The 27,710-nt window shown below is 37.4% G+C and overlaps 1 protein-coding gene across 1 annotated transcript; it reads right to left on the bottom strand.

Moving 5' to 3' along the window:
* Positions 1-286: 286 nt before the first annotated feature.
* On the bottom strand, positions 287-25,987 carry ARL5A (ARF like GTPase 5A). Its single transcript, XM_004316372.4, has 6 exons — positions 25,643-25,987; positions 15,554-15,614; positions 14,948-15,095; positions 12,754-12,837; positions 7,678-7,829; positions 287-4,723 (listed from the first exon to the last, which is right to left on the bottom strand). The coding sequence occupies exons 1-6, from the start codon at positions 25,686-25,688 to the stop codon at positions 4,675-4,677; spliced, it is 540 nt and encodes a 179-aa protein (XP_004316420.1). The 5' UTR covers positions 25,689-25,987; the 3' UTR covers positions 287-4,674.
* Positions 25,988-27,710: the final 1,723 nt, after the last annotated feature.

Here is a 27,710-nt window from a genome sequence, read left to right as displayed (position 1 = left end):
TTTTACTATGATTTTAAAACACAATATAATTTTCTGTGTGTTAAAACTATTTAAAAAGAACAGAAATAGAGTCTAGTTTTCTAGTCTCTGCATTAACTAACACCAGGGTCATGGAATATTTGTATTAGGAAAGAGAAAAAATGGTTTTGCTCGTGCTTCCTTAACCTATGGTTTATTCAGGGTTAGGATGGGTATTTTCAGTTTTGAGGCTTTTTAGTCAAACCAAGCAAAAATTATGACTTAAAAACCCTCAAGGCTGTATCATCAGTAAGCCAAGCACATATAATACAATAGAAAACATGTATAATTTATTAGATGGACTTAAAAATCAACACAAATCAGTTTTAGGCACTTGCTGAGTACAGACTATGGGAATTTTCTACCAAAGAACACAATATCTAGCAGGCAAGACCATAAAGATTCAAACTGTAGTTTTCAGAACAATACACAAGGGCTAGACATTCGGTAAGAAATATTGCATAATTAATCCAACTGTATCCTGTTACAATTTCTTCACAATCCCACACATGATTTTAGGATTTAATAGATTCACTTTTTAGCATCCAAGGTTTTTAAATTCTCTCTTTCTTTCCTTTACTCCACCATCCTGGTCTTAAAATTATCGTACATTCTTTGAGGGAGCATGATATAGAAGTTTTATTTTATGTATAAGTGGAACTTTAAAAAAGTATTGTCTATATTATGTCTGCATCGATAGTGTCAATACATGGTGATTGATAATTTTGATGTTTTTAAAGTCCATTTCAACAGGTTTATTTTGTAAAGATAGGCTTCTCATTACTAATTCCTTTAGACAGCTAATGTTTATCTTTGTTCTTTAAGTAAACATGAGGGAAAAAAATGAAATGTGGTCTATGGTTTTAAGGATGTGGGGATGTCTTCAGGTTAAACACTACATATGAATTTGGTCTGGTGTCTTTTATTCCTCAAAACGTAACTCATTTTTGGTAATGGGAAGATAATACACATATAACTTAATCCCTTTCACGTCTACCCAGTAGCTCAAGGAGCTGGCAGTCTAGGTAGTTCTCTTATCTTTCTGAATCTACCTTTCGGTGTGAGAAGCTAAAATTAAGTAGTATTATAATGTTAAATAGAGTATAATTTAAAGGACTCTACTGCTGGTATGTATTTATGTGCTGTACACACAGCAAGCCAGTCTTGTGATGTACTCAACAACTCTAATAATACTCTCTAATGAGCAAAGTGCAAATCAATGAATCAAGCCAGTGGAGGATAGCAAAGAACCAGAGAACCAACTTAGAAACTAGTAGTTTGGAGAACAGTGGATATGGGTAAAGTTTAGAATATCTCCAGGACCAAGATAATATATCTTCGTTGATGGGCAATGAAGATACCGGAGAGCAGGGGATGGCTGAGCTATGGGAAAGCCAATCCTAAAGCAAGAAGTTCCAGATTACATTTGGACAGTGGGAGTATTCAAAGTTAAGTCATGCAAAGAAACCTTGTCTCTACCCAGCCTTGAAAGATGGATTGATTCTAGGATATGACTGGGTAACTGAGAGAAGATGATTCCAAAGTCCACAGATAATCTGGGATGTGCTATTACCCCGTATATACAAAGTAGAACACACTACAGATATATTCCCAAAAATGCCTGCAGAGAAAACTAGAAATCTGTCTACAGTTTTTCTATGTGCATTAATATAAACAAATGTTGAGGTTGTCTGTACTGTATGTGGTTGCTGCAGTCACAGCAAGAGATGTAAAGTGCCTGTGAGGGGGGACAACAGAATCCCATTTCTAGATATCTTAATACTATACACTCAGACAGAAAAGAAAAGAACATCTCAGGGACTTCCGGCCCTTCCTCAGTGCCCTGCACTTCTCTGTGATCTCACTGTCACTACCTACTAGGCACTTCTTGAAGGCCAGAAAACAGAAACTCTTTTCTATTCCATGCCACGCTTCTAAAATCACTTTACCTGCATTAAAAATGCCAGACAGCAGTGCTGAAGCACTTTTTTATTCTTAAGGCAAAATGTCATATTCCCTACCCACTTTCCCCTGCCTCGCAAACTACCTGCCTTCAATGTATTCTTTGCCCATCCATGAGGGCCAAAGAAGATAGAACTGAAAAATTTCAAACAAGAATCCTTATTAGACTGTGTAAGATATACTTCCTAAATGCAATATGACAAAATTAAACATATTTAAATGCGTATAGCAATATGGTTACTTTTACGAAGATATCAAGAGAAGTTACACAACTTTCAAAATTAGTATCAAACACAGGATATTTAAATCCAGCCACATGTACAGAGGTATGAAGCTTTGTTCTTTTCAAAGCTGAGCATAATAACCCTAAATAAAATGTTTGTTTATACCCAAAAGTAGCATATTAAAAAAACAAAAGCATTGCCCTTTGCTTAATTCCACTTAAAAACTACATATAAATCACCAATATGACTATTCATGAGGCTCTCCATGTTATTTGGAAGTAATACTGTTACAATGATTTCGATGTATTTTCGTACACAAATTTAAAAAGTTTTTTCCCATTGTAATTTTGGTTTTATGCACAAGTATAAAGGTACCACCTTTTTTCTAATGCTTGGCCTGGAGGGTAGAATGTAACGAAAAAAGCATGTTTCATAAATGTGGTAAAAGATTTCATGCATGCTCATGATGCCATGTCAATTGCTAAACCAACTGTAACAATGTAGTACATGCTTTAAACATCCAATTAAGAATAAATTTTGAAAAAAAAAAGAATAAATTTTGGCTAACACCTTGATGACAAGGGAATGTGCTGGTATATTGTTGAACTGATGTGGCAGCAATTCAAGGGACTAAACCATGGTTATTCAAATTAAAAGACAAAAAGGATAAAAGGTGTGGATTTGCTGGGCTACTTTACAGAATATTTGTCTGTGATGACACTGCAACATCAACAAAATAGATTTGGGTTTTTAATATACAAGCAATTTCTTACAGTGATTGAAAAAGTATGAGGACATATGAACAAATAAAGCTTAGTAATTTAGGAGTTACTTTTGTAAAAGCAAGTTCACAAATATTAAAATGTTATACTTGCATTTTGAACATTATAATATAAATATAAAACACAAAACATCTAATTTTAAATGCTGATTTCCCATGCCTGACTTGGATTTATATAACGAGCATTTTATATTTTCTAGAAAGGAACTTTCAAAGTTTTGTCAATACTTAAGAGTATGTACTATTATTTCTCATCAAAATCTTTGAAATCTAAAAGGCTGGTATTAAAAGTAGTTTTTTTTTTTTTCTTGAATATTCTAAAACGTGCCAGTTTGGGATTAGTCACCAGATTTTCAGGGCATGAAAGATATACCAACAGAGTGCCCAAGAATATGTTTTAACACATTTAGGATAAGTTTGTTTACATTTAAAACAGAAATACCTTAGACTTTCAGATGCTGGGAAAAAAAAAAAAAACCTAGCAAACATAAAAGGTTTTGGGGCCAAGTTACTTCTTAGTAAAAATCATACATTATGTTGATCAATATTTAAACCAAATTCTTAAAAGCATTAAAAAGGATTCATATTTTGTAATTGTCAAACAATGCATTCATGTGGTTTAAGATGATAGAGGAAAACTTACAGACACACAAAAAAACCCTCAAACTATTCCAACTCCTAAGTTAAGAAATAAGAAACTTTCAAATTAAGAAATTATCTTTGTTGCTTAGAAAATATGCTTTACTTTTCATCTCAAATTGACTTTTAAATGCTTGACATACAATTTAATATCTAAGAAGACTGTAGCTAAATTATTTGATAATATTTATAGTGTGATACTTCTTCTCTGGGTAGACATATTTCATGCAACAGTTTCCAATTAATGCTGGAAAAAAATCACTTGATAATTTTAATCACAATTAATGATTAACTGAAAATAGATTAACAATTTACTCAGTAAATTTAGATGGCATAAGGTCCAGTAAAGGGAGCAATCTGGTGATTGCTCAATGTGCAATTCTGCCCATAAGTAATACTAAGTCAAGAATATGACAGATATTTCACTCAGCTGGACTACATGTTTCCTTGTATGTGATTTGGTCAACAAAATATTAGGTACACAATGTCAAGCTTTTTCCTTGCTTTTTTGATTTGGGGGTTGCTTAGTATGATACAGAGAACATAGGGGAAGTACAAAATGGCACTTACCACCAATGCCAGTACTCATCTCATTATGGTTATAACTAAGGATGTTATTAATTTTTGTGTTATTTCCTTTTTTTAAGAACATAAATCAAAGCCATTAACTTGAATTTGAGGTATATACATAATACCTACACAACCCTATGCAAAATACTTTTGATAATAAAGCTCTTAAAGTTAAAAATATCCTCCTCTCCCTTTGTACTTACCACAGGCTACACAATGTCCTGAGAGGATTCTTTATGAGAAAAATGTCCATCACAGCTTTAAGACCTTGCTTTGGAAGGAACTAATGAGAAAGCAGATGGAAAGGTGAGACTTCATCTTTGTTTTCAAACAAGTGGTCTTAATTGTTCTTCTTATAGAAAAAGTTTAACTGTTTAAATCAGTTTATTATAAATATATCTAAACCATTAATTTTTGCAGCTTTCAGGTAAAGTCCAGCACTTCATTTATACAAAGTCTATGAGAACAGGTCAGTAGAGATCATCTAATCTTAAGTCGTGACATCATCCATTCAAGTCCTTGGCATAATCTATAAAGAAAATAAAATATCTTGATTAACTAAGATATTTTAGCTATGAACTAAAAAGCTATGAACAGCAAACTAAAAGAAGATATCATTTTTCATCTACCTAAACAAAAAAGATTAAAAAATCAGTAATATTCAATGTTGGTGCTATTGTGGTGAAGCCATACTTTCACAGAGTGCATCCGTATATTTTTGGTTCTGTTATGTCTCTAGTGCCTAGAATACTGCCTGACACATACAAGGAGCTCAATAATTACACAGTGAATGCCCACAGAAAGTAATTTAGCAAGAAGTATCAAAAATGTTTAAAATATCAATACTCTACCCCTTTTTCTACTTTCAGAAATGTATCCTAAAAAATAATCAGAGATAAAGACAGGTTTATGTATTTCGACTGTTCATGAAAGCATTCTTAATAGGAAAAAGTAAAATTTATATGTCTGGCAACAGAGGAAAAATTTAACAAATTATGGAACATTCATATGATGAAATATTAAAAACTTCCTTTCAAAGACTATTTTACAATATGATAAAATGCTCATGATATAAATGAAGTAGAAATGACAGGATATTAAATATATAGTAGAGTTGTTAAAACAAAGTATGCACACAATATTTGTTACATCTATATATTTTAAAAATCTGAAAGAAATAAAATCTCACATCACTAACACCAGTTACCACTGAACAATGGGTAATTGAGCATAATCCAAAATACAGAAAGAGATATTCATTGTAGTAAAAGAATCTAAATGTTTAGTAAGAGAGAAATGGCTGTACATATAATTTTATAAGAAAATGAAGGACTGTTATGAAGCATTAACCGTTATCTACAAGGAGCTTTTATAGATATGAGAAGCTATGCTACTATATTAATACTTAAAAAGCCAGAACTCAGATTTTTGTATAGCAGTCTAACAATGTAAAAGATGATAGAAATAGAAGGGAAAAAAGGGCAATGAGGTAAATAAGTGGTTGTTTTGGTGCTGGCCCATACTTTTCTGCCATTACTCGATTCCTTATTTTTAAACTACTCATAGAAAATGATACAAAATAATAAGAATAATAGGTGAGTAAATTATTTAATTCCAAACTGTTAAAGGTATAGTAGTTACTTAACAGCCAAGTAGAAACTGCGCTAAGCGCTTAATATCCATTATCTTCATTAATCTTCACAACACTAAGACCAGAGCCCTTCCCATATTACAGAGGGAGCCCAGGCTTAGAGAGGTTAGCAAATGGCAGAGATGGGAGTCAAAATGTCACCAATACTAAAACCAAGCATTTAGACCAAGGTGGTCAGACTGCACAGGGAAACAACAGTACCCCCCAAACCAAACATTTCCACTTGCCAACTGCTGCAAATGGAAGTCTACATAGATCCCAAACTGAAAAGATACCATCATCTGTTGATGTCCCCTTTCAAAAATAAAAATGCCAGAGTTCATATGTATCCTAATGATATATTTTCCACACAATTACTCAAAGTATATAAGTTGAATCTTTTATCAATCCTAGATGATTTGTCTTTGCTGTCAAATTTAGTATTATAATCAGTGCTTTTGCCTAAAGACCTTTGATAGACAAAGATAATATATAAAGATATACCTATATCTATATATGCATCTTGACATGTATTAAACTATTTGACAAAGAAATATGTAAAAGATATTTTTACTTAAATAAGTATGTGGACAATTGGTATTGTCTGATTTTTTTTTTTAATGAACAGATTTGCTTCTTTGAGGATCTAATTATGCTCTTGCAAATATCTGTAATCAGGTAACAGTGGCTTCTATTACACTAAGATTCAGCTTCATCTCCAATTTAATTCTTTTTTTTTTTTTTTTTTTTTTGCGGTACGCAGGCCTCTCACTGTTGTGGCCTCTCCCATTGCGGAGCACAGGTTCTGGATGCACAGGCTCAGGGGCCATGGCTCACAGGCCCAGCCGCTCCACGGCACGTGGGATCTTCCTGGACCGGGGCACGAACCCGAGTCCCCTGCATCAGCAGGCGGACTGTCAACCACTGCGCCATCAGGGAAGCCCCCCAATTTAATTCTTTTTTTTTCTCTGCTTTTAAATATATACATGAAGGCTTCTAAATAAAGGTCTTAAATTTGGGGTTGAGGTTCTTCAGGTGTCAGGAAAGGGCAGAAGCTTGTGGCATAGATACATGAGTTTACCTGAAGTGGCAGAAATTCCCTTCCTTTTAAGACCACAGTGAAGAGTAAACCAAACATTGAATTACTGACACTATCTATCTATGCCACGTATAGATTATTTTATGTTATATATCTTACATATAACAATGCTAACAACCACTGTCTTCTTGAAATCCTTTCATCTCTGGGCATTAGACATGGGCAAAATTCTACTGCAGGCACCCCCTCATGCCACACTCTCTCCAATTCTAACTCTTTTATTTTTTTTAAGTGCAGCAACTCCCTCTTGACAGCACTGATGGCATATCCGCACACTAGTCCCACATGCAAATCTTCTTCTATTTCAGCTTCTTTATGCATAAAATGTGAATTAAAAACAACTGGTCTACATGATTGTTAGGAATAAATGAAACACTCTATAGAAAAAACTCAAGGCAAGGACATGCTCAGCAAGTGTTAGTTCCTTTCTTAGACTATAAGTCAGCACCGCCAGTGCAGGAACTATTTCCTGACTTCTCCAGACTCATGACAAGCCCATTTCTCAGAATTCCTACAGCAACTCTATCATCCATATGCTCACATGCTTTAGTTCAGTATGTTTATGTGTATTCTGTGTATGTTGTGTTTAATTCTTTACAGAACCAAGCTAAAAACTCTCTCACTGTAGACATGGACTATGTCTTACAACTTTCCCTTACGAAGTTCTGTACATGGTAACCTTAAATATTTGATTTTAAAAAGAAATACATGTTTCAAAGTTAAATACATGCTATTCATGAAGAAGACATCTTACCCCTCGCCAGTAAGAGCACAGCATGCCTGGACATGCCACTGGTGATCTTTAATAGAAGTTAGTTTCAAAAACTGGGAGATTTCTGCTACAGTCATGCATTCTTTAACATCTTGTTTATTAGCAAAGATTAGCAATCCAGCTTTCCTTAGGTCCTATAAAAGCAAACAAAACTGTAAGGGCCAGTTCATTTTTTTCATACATTTTCCAACTTAATTAACAGATTATATATGATAACCTTTGTAACCTAGAATTTCTCAACTACTTGACATAAAAGTATCTCATAGCTCTTATGATGGAAAGTAAATATCAAACTGAACACATTTAAATAAATCAATCTATACTTGTATGGATTTATATATTTCTTACATTCCTAGACTACATTTTTATGGTCCAAAGTGCAGTATTTAACAAACAGTCACATCTTCCAATTTAATACATATCTAACCCTTTCCCCAACCCAAAACTTCTACGGCTACTAAGAACTACTCTTTAGCATGGGACTCAAGAGCTTTTCAAAATTCTACCCCAGTCTATACTGTAGGTATAGGTATCTATACTTAAAGTTACAACCTTCTTCCCAGTTTATTTAGGAAATAAACTAACTCATTATATACAATATACATCTTAGGCCTTAGGACTTTTCTCAATTGGAAGGTGCTAACCTAAACCAATCTTATTCATCTTCTGAGATCTAGCTCTTCTATCTTTGTCCATGAAGATGTGTTAGATTTGAATATTTGATAGGGCATTCTTAGACTACCATTAAACTTATCAAATTTCCCAATTAGATAGTAAGTTCTACCACTTCTATGCTTCAACTCTGAGGTAAGTTCTTTTAACTTTTCTGAATCTGTTCCTCATAACTAACATTTATTGAGTATCTAATCTGAGCAAGTCACCCACGATACTAACCATTTCCCGAATAAAATCTCTTTAATCCTCACAAGACTGTTACAAGATACGCTTTACTATTCCCATTTTACAGATGAGGAAACTAAGACTCAGATGTAAGTAACTCATACAGAGTCACATAACTACTCAATAACAGAGCCAGGTTTGAGCTGAGATCTGCCTACTATAGCTGTTGCCCCTCATCTGTAAAATGCTGAGACCACCACCTACCTCCTGGGGATGTAGTTTGAATGAACGAATTACTATATTTAAAGCACTCAGTTCAGTACCTGGGTTTGGCGACAGTTCAACAAATGTTAGTTCACTTATTGCTCTGCAAATGAGGATTAGCTTTACCCTTGTGCATGCCCCCAAATGACTGATGTAACACTCTACTCACAAAGCAGACCAAAGGTTCTACGTCTCCTTTTGCTGTACTCTAACTTCCCCTCTCTCAACCATTTTTACAGCCGGGAGCTTCCTTGATAACCTATAGAAAGTTATGAACCTTTCCCTCATAAAAATGTATATATGTTTATGTCAAAAAAAGTTTATGTATGATTTTAGGGTGTTAATAGATATCCTAAAGTCCATTCGTGGATCCTGGGCTAAGAAACTATGATGGATGCACTCAACAAGTGGATTAAACTCTCATAAAATTCTGCCTATATATTTTAAGAGATACTGAGGAAACTAAGGTTTTGGGCTATGTCTGCAAGTTTTCACAGCTGTGTTGAATGCCACCTTCTTCTTAGGGATCTTACTGGAATATTTTGGTTTCAATCATGTGTATGTGTGTTTGAAGCAAGAAAGTGTTCAGTAGGTTTAAACTGACATTGCTCCACATTATTTTACTCTTGTTAGAACAGAGTTTCCATGACTTCTTTGATTCTTTCTGATGCAAATAAAAAATATAAGTAGTAAATTTCTTATTTGGTTAAAAGGAGTTCTGCAATATGCTTTATATAACAAAGGAGGCTGGCTTAGTTACAGTGCCCTCTGCAGGATGGCAACTACACTACTACAGATAAGGACAGAGTTACTTGAATAGCTTGGTCAGAAAGGGATACTCTAGAACATTAAGTTTTAAGACCTCCTATTCAATTTGTTTCAGCTATAGTTCAGTTCATCTGTCTATTTATATAAGGCAAAAATTTGAAGGGATGAACTATAACTAGTACACATATACATTATCAAGTATATGGATATTTTTTCTCTTATCCTAATCAGAACATGGAACAGTTATCAATAGTTGATATATGGCTGAATCATTGAGTAGATGGACTTTCCATGGGATTTAATTCCTATCTTCCTATCGTCTAGGTTTCACTATCTCTTGCCAGTGTGTGTTGAAATCTTTTATATAGGTCAGGATTGCTAATGCTGGCATGTTCAGAGAACAAACACACTTTAGAAATATCTGACAACAGAAATACTTGGCACAAGTTAGGACACAAAGTTTATGCTATTTTATTTACAAGTAACCTATCTTCATCACTTTTAGTAACAAAATTATTTGGAGAAGCCCCTGGACTGAAAATTGGAAAACGTAAGAAATAAAAAGTCATTTACTGAAAGGTCTAAAGAAGAGAAAAGAAAAAAAATCCATATTGAATGTACTTTTTCTAGATTTCACAGGCTCAAACTTTTTTATTTAGGGTTCTTGATTTTTTTTTAAGCTATATTACCCACTTTTAAATATTTAGGAAGAGAGGAAAGAAAATATTCCTTTACTTTTTATTAAATAACCTCACAACCAATTATGCATTATGATAATAGTAGAAAAGAGATACATTGGGTTAAGGCTGTTCAACTTGACTTAACACGAGGTCAAAGTACAAGGTAAACAGCGTCTTTTGTACAACACCCATTTTAAACACTTTGAAAAACTTCTGCTACATATCTCTGCTACGTATCAACTTCTGTTCTTCAGAGTCTAAAAATATTTTTTAGTTTAGTCAAGAAAATGAATAACAGCACATGAAACATACTTATTTAGCATCTTCTATATGCCATATGTAGTTGTCAGTTTGTTTCGCAAAGCTTCCTTTGTGAAGATAATTCCTAGAAGTTGAGTCATTCTGAATAAAATTCATCTATCCTTTTGTCTTTGGAACTTTTTAAAAATTCATGAGCGTCAAAGTTTTATGCTTCATTTAAGATGAAGCTTTCAGAAATGAATTTACATGTTTTATAGCTTTGTATTTAGTAATACATAGAATCATTACTGGTGATGATAATACGACTCTGTTTGTTTTTGTGGTATGCAAGAAACATCTGACCAACCCATGTCAAAGTTTGTTTTTCACACATTCTCATCCTTGATCCGGATGTCCCTCCCTCTCCAGAACTCTGCCTATTTGGCTCTTCCTGACCCTATTAAGTGGCTTACTCTAGCTCCCAAGTTCATCTGTAATTCCCTTCTTCTCTGGTAATCTCATCCCTTCTCCTATCACTTTCCAGCTAGGCCCTATTTCTGGCTTTTACTTTTTTTTCCCAGCAAAGAGCCTGAATGACGTGAATACCTAAATTCAAGTCCCATAAACTACTGGGCCTCAGCGTACTAATCCATAACAGATGAGGTTAATTGATCTATCCAAGTTAATGACCCAACTTATAAAATTCAATGACTTTGAGCCCTACTATTGGGCTTTTTATAATACTGATCCTCCTACATCCTGGCCAATTAGAGTAAGAATCAAATAGGGAGGCTACCTGTTTGCAGAGTAAAAAATATAGTCAAGAGACAAATACATTTTGTGTCTTATTTTTCTTTTTCTAAAGTCTTCATAAAACAACAATAAAACAACCTTTTGGTATAAAATGAAGAATGATGTATTGTTGTAAAATGCAAAGGGGAAATTTAAAAAAATCCTTAGCCCCCTGCCTCTTTTATTGCTTACTGTTTCTCAAACTAGAACTGAAAGCTGTTAAATACATGTACAAAGGCAAGATGTGTTTTTTTGTAAAAACCCCAAAGGGTTTAGCACAACTGCTAGAATCAGTCCAAAACAGGGGAAGGTGCATCTTGGTGGGTATGATCACCACAAGCAAAACATAAACTTCAGTTTACATAACCACTTTACCAAGTTTCCTTACGTCTGAAACATACCAAAATTCTTAATGAAAATCTCAGAAGCAAATCATTGAATCAATATTAAAATTAATATAAAACTTCATTACAAAGATATCCCAGTTTTCTTAAGCTTTATTAAAATTCCACTGAATATTAACTTTTCTATTTCCACCTTTGAGTTGAGAAAGTAACATCTGCAATAAAAGGCATGCAAAAATAATCAATTGCCACTACAGTCAGCCCTCCTTATCCGTGGGTTCTGCATTCAGATTCAACCAACCTCGGACTGAAAATATTCAGGAAAAAAAAGTTCCATAAAGTTCAAAAAAGCAAAACTTGAATTTGCTGCACGTTTTCATAGCATTTACATTGTATTAGGTATTATAAGTAATCTAGAGATGATTTAAAGTATACCGGAGGATGTGCATACCGGTTATATGCAAATACTACGCCATTTTATACAAGGGACTTGGACATCCTCAGATTTTGGTATCCGTGGGCATCCTAGAACCAAAACTCTGCTGATAGAGAGATATGACTGTATTATAAATATTATATGATTTTACAGTTATTATTATCATTACTGACTATATTATTCAGTTTATGTAATTTTCAAATTATGCTACCAGTAATATTTCTCAAGGACTAAGAAAATGTGGCTAGTTATAACAGTTTTGTTCAGTTAAATAAACAATATCAGAGACCTATGAGCAACAAATTTAAATATTAGTCAGATAACTGAGTTACAATCAAGACTCGCTGTGTGTCCCTGACACTGTAAAATCTCATTTCTAATGATAATCGTCTATATAATTAATCTATTTAAAATGCAAAATGAAAGTCAACTTAGGTCTTTTTGGCCAGGAAAACTTCTAGACCAAATTTATCTAAGATGAATGGAATTAAAATACTACAATTGACTCCTCAATCTTTCTGCTGCTTCCAGATATGCTTCCAAGTTGGAAAGTGTCAAAATTATAAAGCAGGCATGGCCAGCAGATAAAGAATTTTTTTAAAAATTTGAAATAGTATGCTCATGAGAAAGTAGAAAGGACAAAGGTGATAGAAATATCCCACCCCCGTACATCTAATGCCAGAATCCTACTTACCTCATGGGCTAACATTTTATAGAGTTCTTCTCTAGTTACAGAAATCCTTTCTCTGTCTGTACTGTCCACAACAACTATTACAAACTAAAATTACAAAACAAAAAAATCATTAGTGATTACATAATTTGATATTTGTAAAATTTATCAAGTGTTTATTTGATTTACAGGCTAACAGCTATCAAGAAATTAGAACCTTATGGTATGGTATTACTGGAAAACCAGAGATACCCGCTATACTTGGTGAAACCTAAAGGTCTGATCCTGAATTCAGACATATTTACTAATTTTTAAGAGAAAGTAAAAGACAATATGATGTTATCATTCTTCTAGAATATTCTGCTAATATTCTAACCAATAGGTAACATGTTTGTTTTCTAAATTAGTATCTTGAATGCTAATGGGCCTATTTGCACCATAAGTCAGTAAGACAAAAATATGATCCTAAATTTAAGTTACTTCAAGACAGACATTATTTATTAATGTCAATTTAAAAATCTAAAAGAGGGCTTCCCCGGTGGCACAGTGGTTGGGAATCTGCCTGCCAATGAAGGGGACACGGGTTCCAGCCCTGGTCCAGTAAGATCCCACATGCCCTGGAGCAACTAAGCCCGGGCGCCACAACTACCGAGCCTGTGCTCTAGATCCCACCAGCCACAACTACTGAGCCTACGTGCCACAACTACTGAAGCCCGTGCGCCTAGAGCCCGTGTTCTGCAACAAGAGAAGCCACGACAGTGAAAAGCCCACGCACCGCAACGAAGAGTAGCCCCCGCTCACCGCAACTAGCGAAAGCCCACGCACAGCAACAACTAGAGAAAGCCCGCGCACAGCAACGAAGACACAACACAGCCAAATATAAAAACAAATAAATAAATTAATAAAAAAAATCTAAAAGGGTATGCGTATGAGAATAAAGTAATGTGACAGTTAAAGAAATCAATTTTTAAAAAATCAACAAATTTAAAGAATAAATCTATATCGAAAACCATGCTCTCTTCCTTATATAAGTGGCATAACTCTTTCCTGAACTGACGATGAGACCAGATGCAATCAAAGACTCGAAAGGAGCTGTGCAGGACTGAGCTACAGTGTGCCTCTTCTTCAATTCCATGAACACCAAAAGGCACCAGGGAAACAGAAGCAGATATAGTTGCTTTATGATGGCATTTGTTATGCCCAAGTTAATTCTGACTGCCTATTATTAGTATGTGCTATTTATTGTTTAGAACTAGCTTTTCATTTCCAAATAAACCACAGTAATTTACAGGATCTTTTCTATTCTTCAGATTTCATCAACCATAATGCAGAAGGATAATAGAACCGCTACTTTCCCTCTTCTCTCACTTGAGACCTTACTGATACGCGGTTTTATCACTATAACACCTGTTCTACTCCAAGTCTTCTTAACAAAGCTATTAATTTTCAAGGTGTTGCCATGAACTTGATACCTGCAGCGTTTTATATAGGAATACTAATTATATATACTCCTCCTTCTCCAAAAGACATAATCAAATGCTTAATGGAGTGTTAGGGGATCAAGTCATTAGAGACACTTAATAGTGTCTTACTGACATAATATTCATCTGTATATACATTTGGAGATTTATTAACTTATAATCAGCACTACAAAAACAACTGTCACAGCCCTTCATCTTATAAGGTCTATATAGTGAAGCTCTCAAACGTCAGAAATTTTCTCTTGGCAAATAATATGTAAATAAAACACATGATTATGTCTAAATTGCTTTATACTCAAAAGAAAAAGAATTCTTTAATGTGCAATTGTATTGCATAAAAGAAAACACATAGTAAAATTCTGGCCAAGAATTCAAACCATCAGAGCCCTCGCATCTAACTAGGATTTCCTCTACGCAGACATAAATAAATAGTAAGAGAGAAATGGAATTACAAACTGTGAAATGGAATTCTTTATTAAAACAAGTACTTAAGGCAAGCTCTAGGATCAATATAAAATCAGATTAATCAATCACCAATTCTCCCTACAGAGGTTCAATGAGAATGGATATATATAACAATGACCCTGAAAGAGGGAATCAAAGATTCCACTATGTTTAAACTCTACTTATATTAACATACTGTGATATTTCAAAAAGACGAGCTATAAGAGTTCATATCTGGAAGGTGTTTCCCAGGCATTATATTCATAGAAGACTTAGTATATTAAGAAACATACCTCTGTGTTAGTATAGTAAGTGTTCCATGAAGAACGAAGAGATTCTTGGCCACCAATATCCCACATTAGAAAACGTGTATTATTAATCACTATCTCTTCTACATTACTTCCTATTGTTGGGGACGTATGTACAACTTCATTCATAGAACTGGGAAAAAAAAGTTCAAATATATTACAGTTACCAAGAAAGCTAGATTGTTTGAAAATTTTTCAATTAAGGGATAAGTCAGCATGACCTACTTTTATATTTTGTACCCAAATGTCCCCTTTCCACTAGCTCATAAGAGTGAATGAAGGGTTTAAACAGAGGTGGAGCTAGGTAGTGGACTATCTGGAATACTCTAGATTCATTCCAGGAAACTATAGAAACAAATATTTCTCTACTCTCCACAAGCAAAACAACTGAACAACATGCTCAATGTCATATAAATTTCTAGCTCTCTAGAAACAGTTGCTTAAATTTGGCTCCTGGTTCATGGCCACCCTGCCTTTTTAAGGAGTAACTTGGATTCCATATAATTTTTTATTGCTTTCATTAATCAAATATCTCTCAGGCTGAAAAACTATAAACAATAAAATAAAAAATCTTAAGTAGTTAGTACTTACAATTGGTAAAGGATGGTAGTTTTTCCCGCATTATCCAGCCCAACAATGATAACTTTGTGCTCTGAAAAAAAGAAAAACACCAGTGATTTATTAATCAAAAACAAAAATTTTCCTATTTCACCCATTCTTTCCAGCTATGGTATAATTCAGTACATGGCACTTTATACCTTCTTGTAACTCAAAAGAACATCACAGCAAGACCAGAAGTACGCCATTGGTCTAACCTCCTATCCCCCTCACTCTACATAGAGAACTCTCATCTCATCTCTCTGAAGGAAGCCAGAAGCACTACATTCTTTCCACTCTATGGAAGCCTACTCTCAGTAAAGTATCCCAAATGTAATCACAACAATTTATGGATGACTTGAGGTATAAATGTTTCACATTGGAAACTTAAGTTCTTAAGTTTACCTAACTAAACTTAACTAAGTCACTTAAGTTCTAAATGTGAATTTTAGGCCTTAACTGGGTATGTATAGGTGAGATGGGATGAATGGGAAGGGAAAAAAAGGGCAGCCTTTTAAAGCTGCTGGCAAAAGGCAACTGTAAGCTATCTGAGTACATTTGAACCATAGGGTCTTTCTAACCAAATTTAAGGACCTATAGCTATGGTGGCAGCAGCTTCCTCTCCCCTTGGCTTCTAAAGCATCACTTTTTCCAAGTTTTCTTCCTCTGTCTCTTGATGTTTATTTTTTTCCACTGACTCCTCTTCCTTGGGTCTTCCTTCAAACATTCATGTTTCCCAGAGTTCTCTTCTTACACTCCTTTCACATTTTAACAAGGCATCTTGGGGCCTATCTATTGCCGTGCTGTCTAAAAACTATTCTGAAAGACAGCAGTGTGTGGAGAAAGCTAATCTCCAAAGATGGCCTCTGGATATTCATGCCCCTATATAGTTCCCCCCTTAAATCCTGGCTGGTCCTATGACTTGCTTTTAACCACAAGAATGCAGCAGAAGTGATGCTGTATGACTTCCACACCTAGATTATCACACACTTTGCAGCTGCTGCCTGGTTCTAGGACAACTCCCCCTGGGGTAAGCCAGACACCACGTAACAAGTCCGACTACCCCAAGACTGCTATGCATGAGTGAGGAAGCTCAGGCTAATCACGTGGCCTGATCTTGTGGAGAGAGACACACAGATGCCCCCAGCTGTTCTAGCCATTCCAGCTGAGACGCCAGACAGACAAATAGAGAAACCACCTTGGATATGCAGCCAGGTGGAGCTGGAGATGACTCCAGTGCTAGCTGCCATCCAAATGTAATCAAATGAGCCCCAAGCCAGAACTTCCTAACTGAGCTCAGTGAACTCACAGAACCATGAGAGACAGTAATAAATTATCCCTTTAAGTCATAAAATTTATGATTGGCTTGTTACACAGTAATAGATAACAGAAGCAAGATGGAAAAATACATGTGGTTGTGTGACCCTGAGCAAATGACTTATTTCTCTAACTCTTAGCTTCGTCACTGTAAAACAGGGGCAACACTACCTCTCTTTCTGGCTTTATGTCATGATTAAGACAGCACATGGGGTGTGCCTACCACCAAGAAAGACAATTCCTAATCCATGTTCCCAAATGTTTCCTAAGCTCCAATCTACCTAGTGGATACACACAGTGCCACTCAACATAACCAAAAACCCAATATTCAAACCTGTTCCTAATTCTATCTTACTTAACTTGCTTAATAGTATTACCATTAATTCAGATGCCTTTGGAGTCCCTCAACCCGAACATCTAATTTGTCACCAAGTTCTATTCTACCTCAAAAATATATCCCAAACCTGCCTCCTCCCACTGTCCTAGTTGTAGTCCTCCTCATCTCTTACTGTACCTAAGCAGACTATCTCCAGTCCATCTTCCTCATGTTTCTAGAGTAATCTTTCTAGAAACAATAAAGCTCATAATGCCACTGTTATTTAAATGATGGCTCTCCAGTTTGACAGGAAAACAAGGTACAAGTTCTCAGCCTTGTAAATAAAGCCACTCCCAAATGAATAGGCTTCAGCTTTATTACCCCTCACCACTACCGCCAGGTATCTAAGCTGGAGTTCAAGCTGTTCTCCCTACACAAGCTGCCACGTATGTTCACGGCAAACATTTCTCTACCTCTATACTCATGGTTTTTACCTGTGCTGGAATTATCCTCTCCAATTCTCCATTTAAAGAATTCCTACTAATCTTTAAAGTTTAGCTTCCCAAGAAAAATCACTTCCTCCTGCTCTTCTGCCACACCTTGAAGACAGCACTTATAATAATTTACATGTACACTCACTAATCTTCTCAGCTTAATGAGGCACCCTTCAAGTATATAGATCACATGCTAATCATCTTCATATTCCTAGTAACTACAACTTTTTCTGGTGCAAGGCAGGTACTCAGTAAATGCTGAATTAATATTCATTCTATAAATAATAAATGCTAAGGATTATAACACCTAAGAGTAAGGAGATCTTTAAGAAAAAGCTTTTGCAGTCAGGTAGTAGATGTTTTCCAAATAGTTGACATTTACCAGAGAGGGGAATTCCTAATGCTACATAGGTACCTCCTGTTATACAAAAATACGAAGATCAAGTAAACAGAAAATTTTAATACAATCCATTTTATCCAATCACTTATTTCTTTGAAGAAAGAGCAGGCAGCTTAGAACCACCAGGGTCCTAAACTGACATCACCATGCTCCCCCCACACAGGTTCTTAAAAGTCATTTAAAAAATGCAGGCCCAGTCTATCATCTTTTAGAGATGACTACGGGGAAGGAACTGAGAAAATGAAACTACCTGACAAGTGCAGTTTCTGCCTAAGAAAAAGTATGTAGGGTGACTGAATTAAAATCAGATTACTTGGGGAGCATGGAATCCCATCAAAGGGAGTGTTAAACGCTGTGGTGACTGACAAATCCATCTTCACAGGAGGGCCATACCTGCATCAGGGCCAGATTACTGAGTCCCTGGAGCAGGGTGCCTTTTTACCCGGGAAGTTTTTAAACGGCATGGCAATTTTGCCTGACTCTATATTTTTCTATGTCCCCAAATTAGGCATTCCCCTTTTGATGACAGATATCTTCTTCAGTTCTAGTAATACAAACAATGTAAACATTCTAATATAAGCAGAATTCATATTGGGCTACACTCTGACCGCTGACTTGGATGAAAGTTTTTTTAGTTTCTCACTTGAATACCAATTTTTAATAATATAATTCTTAAAACGTCAACTTATTTTTAAGTTTCAGGAACATCATTTTGTAAACCCCTATGTATTAGCTGCAGGACTAAATTTAGATAGACTTGCCAGTACTCAGGAAGAAAATACAATTACTCTGACCAATGAGAGAAATGATACTCTAAAAACAGTACAAAATAGGGGCAAAAGCAAACAATACAAATTTAGGCAAGGATCTATGATAAATAACTACAGACTGACTAAAAAATGCATCTGTGTGTATGAATTATACACACAGAGATCACAAATACAAGAGCACTGTCTCTTACAAGGCCCTTAATCACTTAAGTAGGTTAAACACTTATTCTAACCATGCTACCATTTTTCAAAATATTTTGCTACTTTTCTCTTGCCATTGCTTTCAGAGCCTGAGATACACTGTTTTGAACACTCCCAATGGTGTTCTGAAGATGAATTTGATTTTAAAGGGGGAGGGGAGCCACGTGGTATCATCTCAGTCGTAAGGTAAAAGGCAGCTAAGACGATTGTTACCTTTTTGTTGTTAAATGAGGTGTGATTCCTAAATGATATTATTTTTAAATGTGTCTCTAAAGAAATTCTAAAAGGAGTTTCAAAAGGTATTTTGAGTAATAGTAAGATGTATCAGCAGAAAAACTATCTGGCCTCCTTTGCTTTTAAGGTGAAAACCCCATCTGGTTTTGTTTTTTAAAGTGGTCTCCTTAATTTAGCCATGCCCCATTGGACTTATTTCTTGATTTCAAACACAGTACTCTTCTACCACTTCTGTGAGGAAGGACTAACTAGGCAAAAAAACAACAACAACTAAAGAAAGATTCTGTATCATACTTGACCACAAGATGAACATGATAAGGTGAAACTACTGTGAACAAACCACTGTGCAATAAACACACATACACTGAGATAAAGCAGATGGCAGAAGAGGCTCACAACGGGATTCAGGCTCCTCCTTACACAAGTTAGTTGCCAGCTAAGGACAGGATGGAGGGAACAGTTTCAAGACACACCTTTTACAGCCACTGAATGAATGAATGAACTAGAGAATAAGCTGAAATTAGATAACATAACCTGTGGTAGATAAAGATGTAAAGTCTCGTTAAGTCTTTCTTCACTAGTACCTAGAAATAAAGGAAGCACACTGGGGAGAGAAGGTTTGGTGGACAATACAGGGCGAGAATTCATGTCTGGCATGGTAGAGAGTAAACAGGAGAAAAGAGTGTCAGAGATGTTGACAGGGGTAGTAAAGAAGCTACTCAAACCACTGTCCATACTGGAAACAACCTCCCTCTTCTGTCTATTTAATTTTACAAACACAATGAATTCCTGTCACCTACAAATGCCATAAATACGCAAACATTCCTCCAAACTCTTAAGACAGAAAGCAGATTTCTAAAGTCATTCAAGTGAATGCAAGCTAACATATTTGAACGCATGAGGGGTTTTTTTAGTGGTCAAAATATTTTAAAAAGAAAAAGAGGAAGAAAGAGTCTCACATCAAGCATGTGCAGAACGTAGAAAATCTCCAAGGAGCCACATGTTCTGTGGAGCAGTCTGAGATTTCTTTGGAGGGCATTCCAATGAGGCCATGATCCAGAGGTCCTTCACCTCTTCACCCCACCTAAACTCCTACAAGCCACATTCAATACCAACTTATATCTACTCCCTCCTAGAACTTGTCTCTATTTGAATATTTGTGTGTTTTTACAATAAAGCACCAATGGCTATATAACAGCTTCCTAAGTCTAAGGTATAGCACATGGGTCACAGTGAGAACTATAAAATTAAGACATAATTGTGCAATGGGCTCAAACATAAAGGTGCTGACTCAATGGTGAAGAGCCAGTTTATCCCCAACAATAGTGTTAGATTATTCACACTTTCTAATACTAAATCAACTTCCTTTGACTATCCTTAGGTTCTTTCACCACCCCAACTTGTGTCTCTCATTACCAGAACAATGTTCTACGAAAAACACAAATTTGTAGCTAAAAACTGTTATAATGCACTTCAAAACAAACATTCCATAGAATATATAATATGTATACAAAGAGATGCTATTACGGGAAAATGTAATAAAACTCTTGGTTATACCAACTCTTTGATGCATGTGATTCATGACAAGTTTACTGCTTAGTATGGTTCTTCTTCTAGAATATCTATGCCATAGCATTCTTGCAGTTTCTCAGATAAGCCAAAACAACTATACACTGTCACAGTGCCTGGATGGAATTTTGAGTTATCACTTAGGCTTTAGTTTCCCAATCAATACTTTACTGTTTTGTCATGAAAATGCTTGTTTCCCTTCTTCACTTCCTTTTGATATATGCAGGCAGCCTAGCAGTTCTGTTTACTGCCAGGTTCTAAGAGTCTATATATATATATATCCTACCAGCTACCAGTCAGTAAATTAAGCAAAAAGAAATGTCACTGTCATCCTGGAGGACTTCTATCTCTGTGAATCATACCAAAGCCAGAAAACACAAATACTACAAATACTAAGGCAGATAAACTGAGAGTCCTCCTGATTCTTCATTCTCACCTCATATCCAAACTATCACTAAGCCCCGTGGATTCTGTCTCATATGGAGCAAAAAATCCATTTCTGTCAGGTTTACTACAGTTCTCTCAGGCCTTAACACAGAGCCTAGAATAAAGCTTGTGCTTAATAAACTATGAGTGAATAAATAAATCAGATTTGGAAGACATAAAGGTTAGAAGGGAGATAACTAATCAAGTCTCTACATACTAAAAATTCAATTTGCAAAATCTAAAAGTATCATCAATAAAAAACAAAGTTTGAAAATAAACTTGCGATTTATAGCAACGGTAGTGAAGTTTCAGGGGGAAGAAACTTCGCTGAATGAAAAGTAACAATTATACAGGGCAAAAGCAGAGATCCAATTAGGAAACATAAACCACATAGCAATTTGAACTTTCAAAGTTTAATTTAAAGAAAATAACTACTACAGAGGATTGGAGTAATGAGGGATTGGCTAACAAGAAGTAACTCTAAAGATTAAAGGAATGACAAATACACGGAGCATTCCCTATCTCTAGGGCTGAGAGCTTCCCCCAATTCCCCAGGACTGAGATGCAGACCTTGCTGAGGGCCGGGCCAGGGCTCACTGAATGTCAGAGAAGTAGCTAAGCAAACTTGCCAGTGGATCTTTCTGGAAATCCTCCCTCTAGGATGCTGGGGAAAACTGTTCATTGGGAGGTATTTCACTGGACGGCCTCCATTCTGAGACCAACCGAAGTGGGTGCTAGAAGAAGGGGCTGCTGACCACTACACAGTGCAAGAGCCAGCCACTCGAGATGTCCACACTGCATGAGCAGGACAGACCCTGCTGAGCAGCACGCCATATCCAGGAAGAAAAATCCTTTCCTCCTTCAGGGTCCCTCCAATGCTGTCTACCGACAGAGCCTAACACCGTGCCAAAGGGCAAAAGAAAAATACTTAAAGGACCCAGTTCTGTATCCACAGAGCATGCAAAAAGGGTGAATTTGGAGCTAAAATTTTTAATAGCAGGCACAGTTCACCCCTTTGGCTACTCAGCTTCTATATGTACTCTTCTGCACTTCTGAATTCCCACACAATGAAAAAAAACAACAGAAGCAGAGGTGGCTTTCCCAGCACCAGGTCTTGCAGCACAGGGAGCTTGTCCAGAACTCATTCACAACGTATCATTCCTTTCCTAAGAACCAATCGGAAGAATGAAACAAGGCTATCCATGAGGAAACTTCACAACTTCTTTCATAGTTCATAGTAGTGTCTGAAAGTTCTTCCTTTTAGCTAACACGAATCCTTCTTATACAGAGGAAGTTTTGTTTTGTTTTGTTTCAAGAGCACTAACTCAGGCACTAGACTATCCTGGTTAAAATCTCTATCTAAAAGGTCTATCACTTTTAATTGTAGTGCCTGAAGCAAGGTACCTAATGTTTCTTTGCCCCTTTAAAATGGGGGAGAATATCTGCCTCACAGGGTTGTGGTTAAGAATAAATCAATTAAGACTAAACTGCATGAAACATGTAGAACCTAACGTTGCATGCCAGTATTAACTGCTATTATTTTATCTATAAAGATGAAGTTAGCTTATTTTCTGTCTCCCCACATAAAGGCAGGGGGTCTTGTTTGTTTTGTTCCTTGTCTATCCCCACCATCTAGAACAGTCCTCCAGCACAAAATAGGTGTTCAAAATACGTGTTTAATAAACAAACCGAGTACTGATCGTAAGTCCTTCTATACTAAAAGATACTAATGGCAACTCTTCAAAGTCCTAAAGTTGTGTAACACTTATAGTTTAGTAACTGAGAAACACCTTTGGGGGGGAGGGGATTTCATACAAAAAAATGATGCCAGTCACTTCTTTAAGACCAGTGTCAGCAGCATATTTCTGCAGTATTTTAACTCTGGCATTTACCAGTTGCATCGTCTAGGAAAATCATTCCACTGGTACCTCAGTTTCCTCTTTTCAGGAGAAAAGAATAACTACTTCCAAGGACTGTAGAAACTTTTAAAAATGATATATACAACAGCATCTAGGACAAAGTTTGTACCCTACTGATTTAAATATCACCTAAATGGAACCTCTGGTTTTTCAAGTTTGAGCAATATGCAATTAGGTTTCACTGTGTACTCACATTTTAAGCTTAAACTGAAAGAGTTGTTTTAAAGGGAGCTCAAAAAAAATAAAGAGGGAGAGAGAGAGAGATGTTACAGTTTGTTTCATCAGCATAGCAAATTCTGCAATCCCCCAAAACTTCCTTCCAACAGTTTATGTGAAAAGAACATAGGACTGTGTTCTGTATCTTCTGAAGGTAAAATAAAGCATCCAAGATATATCTAACACACATATACATACCCAGTTTAATACAGAACTAAAAAGACCAACAAGTACCTGACATTAGATTTAATGCTGAATATTTTTTAAAGTGACCCTGCTGATAAGACAACCACATCATTTAACAGGAGAGAAATAGTTTATTCATATTTTCACAATATTGACATCTAAATTTTTAGAACTTAACTTCATTAATTTCTCTTACTATTAATTCCCAACACTGAAATAAATGTCCAGTCAAAAATTACCACAAAATACAGGTAATAAGAACACTACTCAGCGATTGCTAGTGGTAACAAAGCACACATCATTATTTACTACTGGCAAGTAGCTGTTGGCAAAGTTCTAATTCATTCTTAAGTTACAGAGACAAATAGTTTTATCATTGACTCAAAATAGAAAGTGGAAATACCTAATTTTTCTTGCAGGACTAGAGCTCAATTAACAAGCAAAGCCTTTCTAAATTTCACAGCAGAGTTGAAATACTAGCTTTGCTAAAAATAATACAAAATTATGGATATAAAAACTAGAATAGATCTTACCTACTATAAGCACCACCAGTATTACAGCAATGTTAAGTTTCAATTCTTAAGACCTACATATTAAGTTTTTAGGATTTGTGGGCTCCACAGTCACACAGTCAAGATCCCTGCTGTTCTAGGTGAGACCCGGACCCAGAGAGGTTAAGTGACTGGCTCCCACTCACCCTTCTCTCAACAGAAACAGCTAGCCAGAGACAGTGTAGATTAGAACTGGCTTTCTCCAGTTTATGAAAATTCTCCATATCATTTGAAAATCATTTGAAATACTGCTCTTCCATTCACTATCATGTGATCGACACTATCATCTTTATATTTTTAAAAGATACACTAGAGATCGATCACAAGTTCCAGTTCTGCTCCCTCCCAATCGCCTTCTTACAGCAGCAGCTGGATAACGAAGGAGGAGGCGGAGATGCTTGTACATAATAGATGCCACCATTCATTTAAGTCTTTACTGGAAAACTTTGGGCTATGACACCACCACCAGCTTACACAAGAGAAAAACACAAACTAAGTTACTGACAGCCAGGATGATGAATCACCCTACTTGAATTAAAAAGAACAAAAGTACACCAGTAACTATAGTGTATCTTAATGACTATGGACTCTTTTTGTTAAAATTTTATCTTCTTTCCCCAGTTTTACACTTATTTTGTAACAAATTTCAATAAATCTGATATGCATTTCAAGGCAATGTTTGAGTTTAGATGAACTTAAACATCTCTTTATAATACACTCCATACCTGGTAACTTAGTCGTTACCTACAGTTAACAAACGTTTCATATGATATGATTTTTAAGTGCTTTCGGTGAAACACTTTACCATTTTTTAATCCAGCCCCCCAAAACCTCAAAATAAGCAACACGAGTAGGAAACTGACCTTAAGCTTAACCTTAAACACAGATATCAATATGGCAACAAGAGAGAGGACCATCACTACTGAGGATGCAGAAGAATCTCCCCAAAGCGGGGAAGGGCGGGGTGGAGGTGGAGGGCAGGCTCATAAACCTGAATGTACTGGTCAAGCCAAGAGCGATTCCTCAGGTTTTACCGCATTCTGCAATCCTCGGGGGCTCAGTGGTGCGGCTGGGGCCACAACCTGTAACCTTCATCCCAGAGAACCCCAGCATTTCTCAGTGCTGTGCAAACCCAACTGCTGAAGGAAAAAGGACTGAAACGTGGACCAAGCGGGGCCACTCAGGGGCGTCGGACGTGAGGCAAGAAACCCTCTCCACTCCCAATCGAAATCGGAGCAATGGGTGTATTTGAGGCATGATTTCTTCGGAAGCTCTCCTAAGACAAAGGGCTGCGAGTCGGGAGTTTCCCGAGCTGGGAGTGGAAGCGAACAGCCCCAGGCCCCGCAGCCGCAGCAGCCCGCACCCAGCGCAGAAAGCGCGCGCCACCGCGCCGCCCACACTCCGGAAGTATTCGGAGACCCCCACCCACCCGGCCAGGGCTGACGCTCTCCCTAACCCGTACGCGCTCGGCCCGAGCCCCTCACCCTGGTGATTGAACAGTCTCCATATCCTGGTGAAGAGAATTCCCATTCTCGGGCAGCGGACCCCCCTCCAGCCACCCCGGCCGCCTGGCCTCCCCCGGCTCAGGCTCAAGGGGAGGAGAGAGACGCGCCGGAGCCTCCGTCTCTGCCGCTGCTGCTCCCGCGCTGGCCGTCGGCCCGCTTCCTAGGAACCGGAGGGAGGCCGAAGCCCAGGACGCCCTGTCGTGCGCGAGGACCCGCCGCTGCCGCCGCGGCTCCCGCCTGACTCGCGGACATCGCCGCCGCGTTGTCTGCGGCGAGCCTCGCAGGCCACCGTCCTCCCCCAGCTCCTCTCGGGCAGCTGAGGCGGCGACTACCGGGCGAGCGGGGGAGGCGAGGGGCGGGGCGGAGGCCACGGGAAGGCGCAGGCGCGCGGCCGGAGGGGCGGGGTCTGGGAAAGGGCACTCGCCTGGCCCTAGCTGCTGTGCCAAGCCGGACGACCTTCAGGCGGCGGGACTGAGCCACGGGATCCAGGCAATGCGGGCTGCAGGTTGGGGCAGGTGGCTCTGGGCTGCTTGCTTTGGCGTCCCCGCCGAGTTTTGTTTTTTTTCTGCATTTCTTACACAGAGCCAAAATGTGAACATGTCACTGAGTGCCCAGTTCCCATCCCCAACCCTGCACGCACAGAACACCAAAAGTCCCACCTCTTGGCCTTCAAAGACATGGCATTCCATCAGGGGCTCTGAGGGAAGCTGAATACCTCTATCTCTCAAATCTCTTGACCTGGACGCCCTGAAGGGTGGCCTTACCTAAGCGGTCGCCTTATGGCCGTCCTGCACCTCAAGGCTGTTCCCGCTCCACTCCCTTCACTTTCAAATCAATCTTGCCCGAAACAACTATCTTGATCAGTTCACTCCCGTGTTTAAAAATTTTTCGTGGCCACTAAAGCTGTTTTGAGCGGCAGGGGCGTTTGTCTCTAAGGTCTTTCTTCGATTCCAGATCATCTGAGAACAATGATAATTAGTCTCTATTCTTGTTAGAGGCAAGAGTGGGAAAACAAACTGAGGTTGTTTACTTCTTCCCTTCCACAAAGAAACCAGAAACAGCTCCAACCCCTTCTATTCTCTTTAACTTTGGTAAAAAGAGAAAGAAAAAGGTGCGGGAGCTGTAAAAGACATTTTGAACTGCTCTGCCCCCCATGTGCAAGAGCTAAATGAAATGAAACAAAATCAGCAATAAACTCCACCTTTCCACACCACTTCTCCTAGTCATACACTATCTCATCTCAATACATAGAAAAATAACCCATTTAAGTAAGACCTCAAGACAGTCTACAGTTTTTCGTAGTTGTCTGTAAGCAAACTTGTACCTGTGAAACAAAGGGCAGCATTGAGGGCTGAAACATGTCTCTTTTTAAACAACTGTTAAAGAAAAAGTCCTTTGGTTTCTTTTGGGACTTATCATGAAACAAAGTTTAGAGGAAACATATGAAGGGAAAGAAAATTACTATATTAATCCATTTAAATTTATGGGTTGTTATGTTTATATTTACATAATAAAGTACTCTCGGACTTCCCTGGTGGCGCAGAGGTTAAGAATCTACCTGCCAATGTAGGGGACAAGGGTTCGAGCACTGGTCCGGGAAGATCCCACATGCTGCGGAGCAACTAAGCCCGTGCGCCACAACTACTGAGCATGGGCTCTAGAGCCCATGAGCCACAACTACTGAGCCCACGTGCCACAACTGCTGAAGCCCACGCGCCTAGAGCCATGCTCTGCATTGAGAAGCCACTGTGATAAGAAGTCCACACACCACAGCGAAGAGTAGCCCCCGCTCGCCGCAACTAGAGAAAGCCCACGCGCAGCAACGAAGACCCAACACAGCCAAAAATAAAAATAAATAAATAAGTTCCTAAAAAAATAAGAAAGTACTCTCTAGGCTATTTAGAAAAACAACTATTTCCATTCTTGCCCACTGTAGGTAATGCTTTTGGCAGCTCTAAAACTTTTTGCAAACTCCCCACACATCTCTGTCAACTTATTAAATGGGTGTCATATCCATATTAACTTGGGAAGTTAGGGCTTCATATTT

Source organism: Tursiops truncatus, chromosome 7 (assembly GCF_011762595.2).
Source record: "Tursiops truncatus isolate mTurTru1 chromosome 7, mTurTru1.mat.Y, whole genome shotgun sequence".
Taxonomy (NCBI): domain Eukaryota; kingdom Metazoa; phylum Chordata; class Mammalia; order Artiodactyla; family Delphinidae; genus Tursiops; species Tursiops truncatus.
Note: the sequence above shows the minus strand (reverse complement) of the source record. Positions and strands in the feature narration are given on the sequence as shown.

Excerpts from the sequence above, each read along its gene's own strand:
- ARL5A (XM_004316372.4), bottom strand. The coding sequence starts at position 25,688 with ATGGGAATTCTCTTCACCAGGATATGGAGACTGTTCAATCACCAGG. Across the intron at positions 12,838-14,947 it reads CTTACTATACTAACACAGAG|TTTGTAATAGTTGTTGTGGA; the intron begins GTATGTTTCTTA and ends TTGTAATTTTAG. Across the intron at positions 7,830-12,753 it reads ATAAAATGTTAGCCCATGAG|GACCTAAGGAAAGCTGGATT; the intron begins GTAAGTAGGATT and ends TTGCTTTTATAG.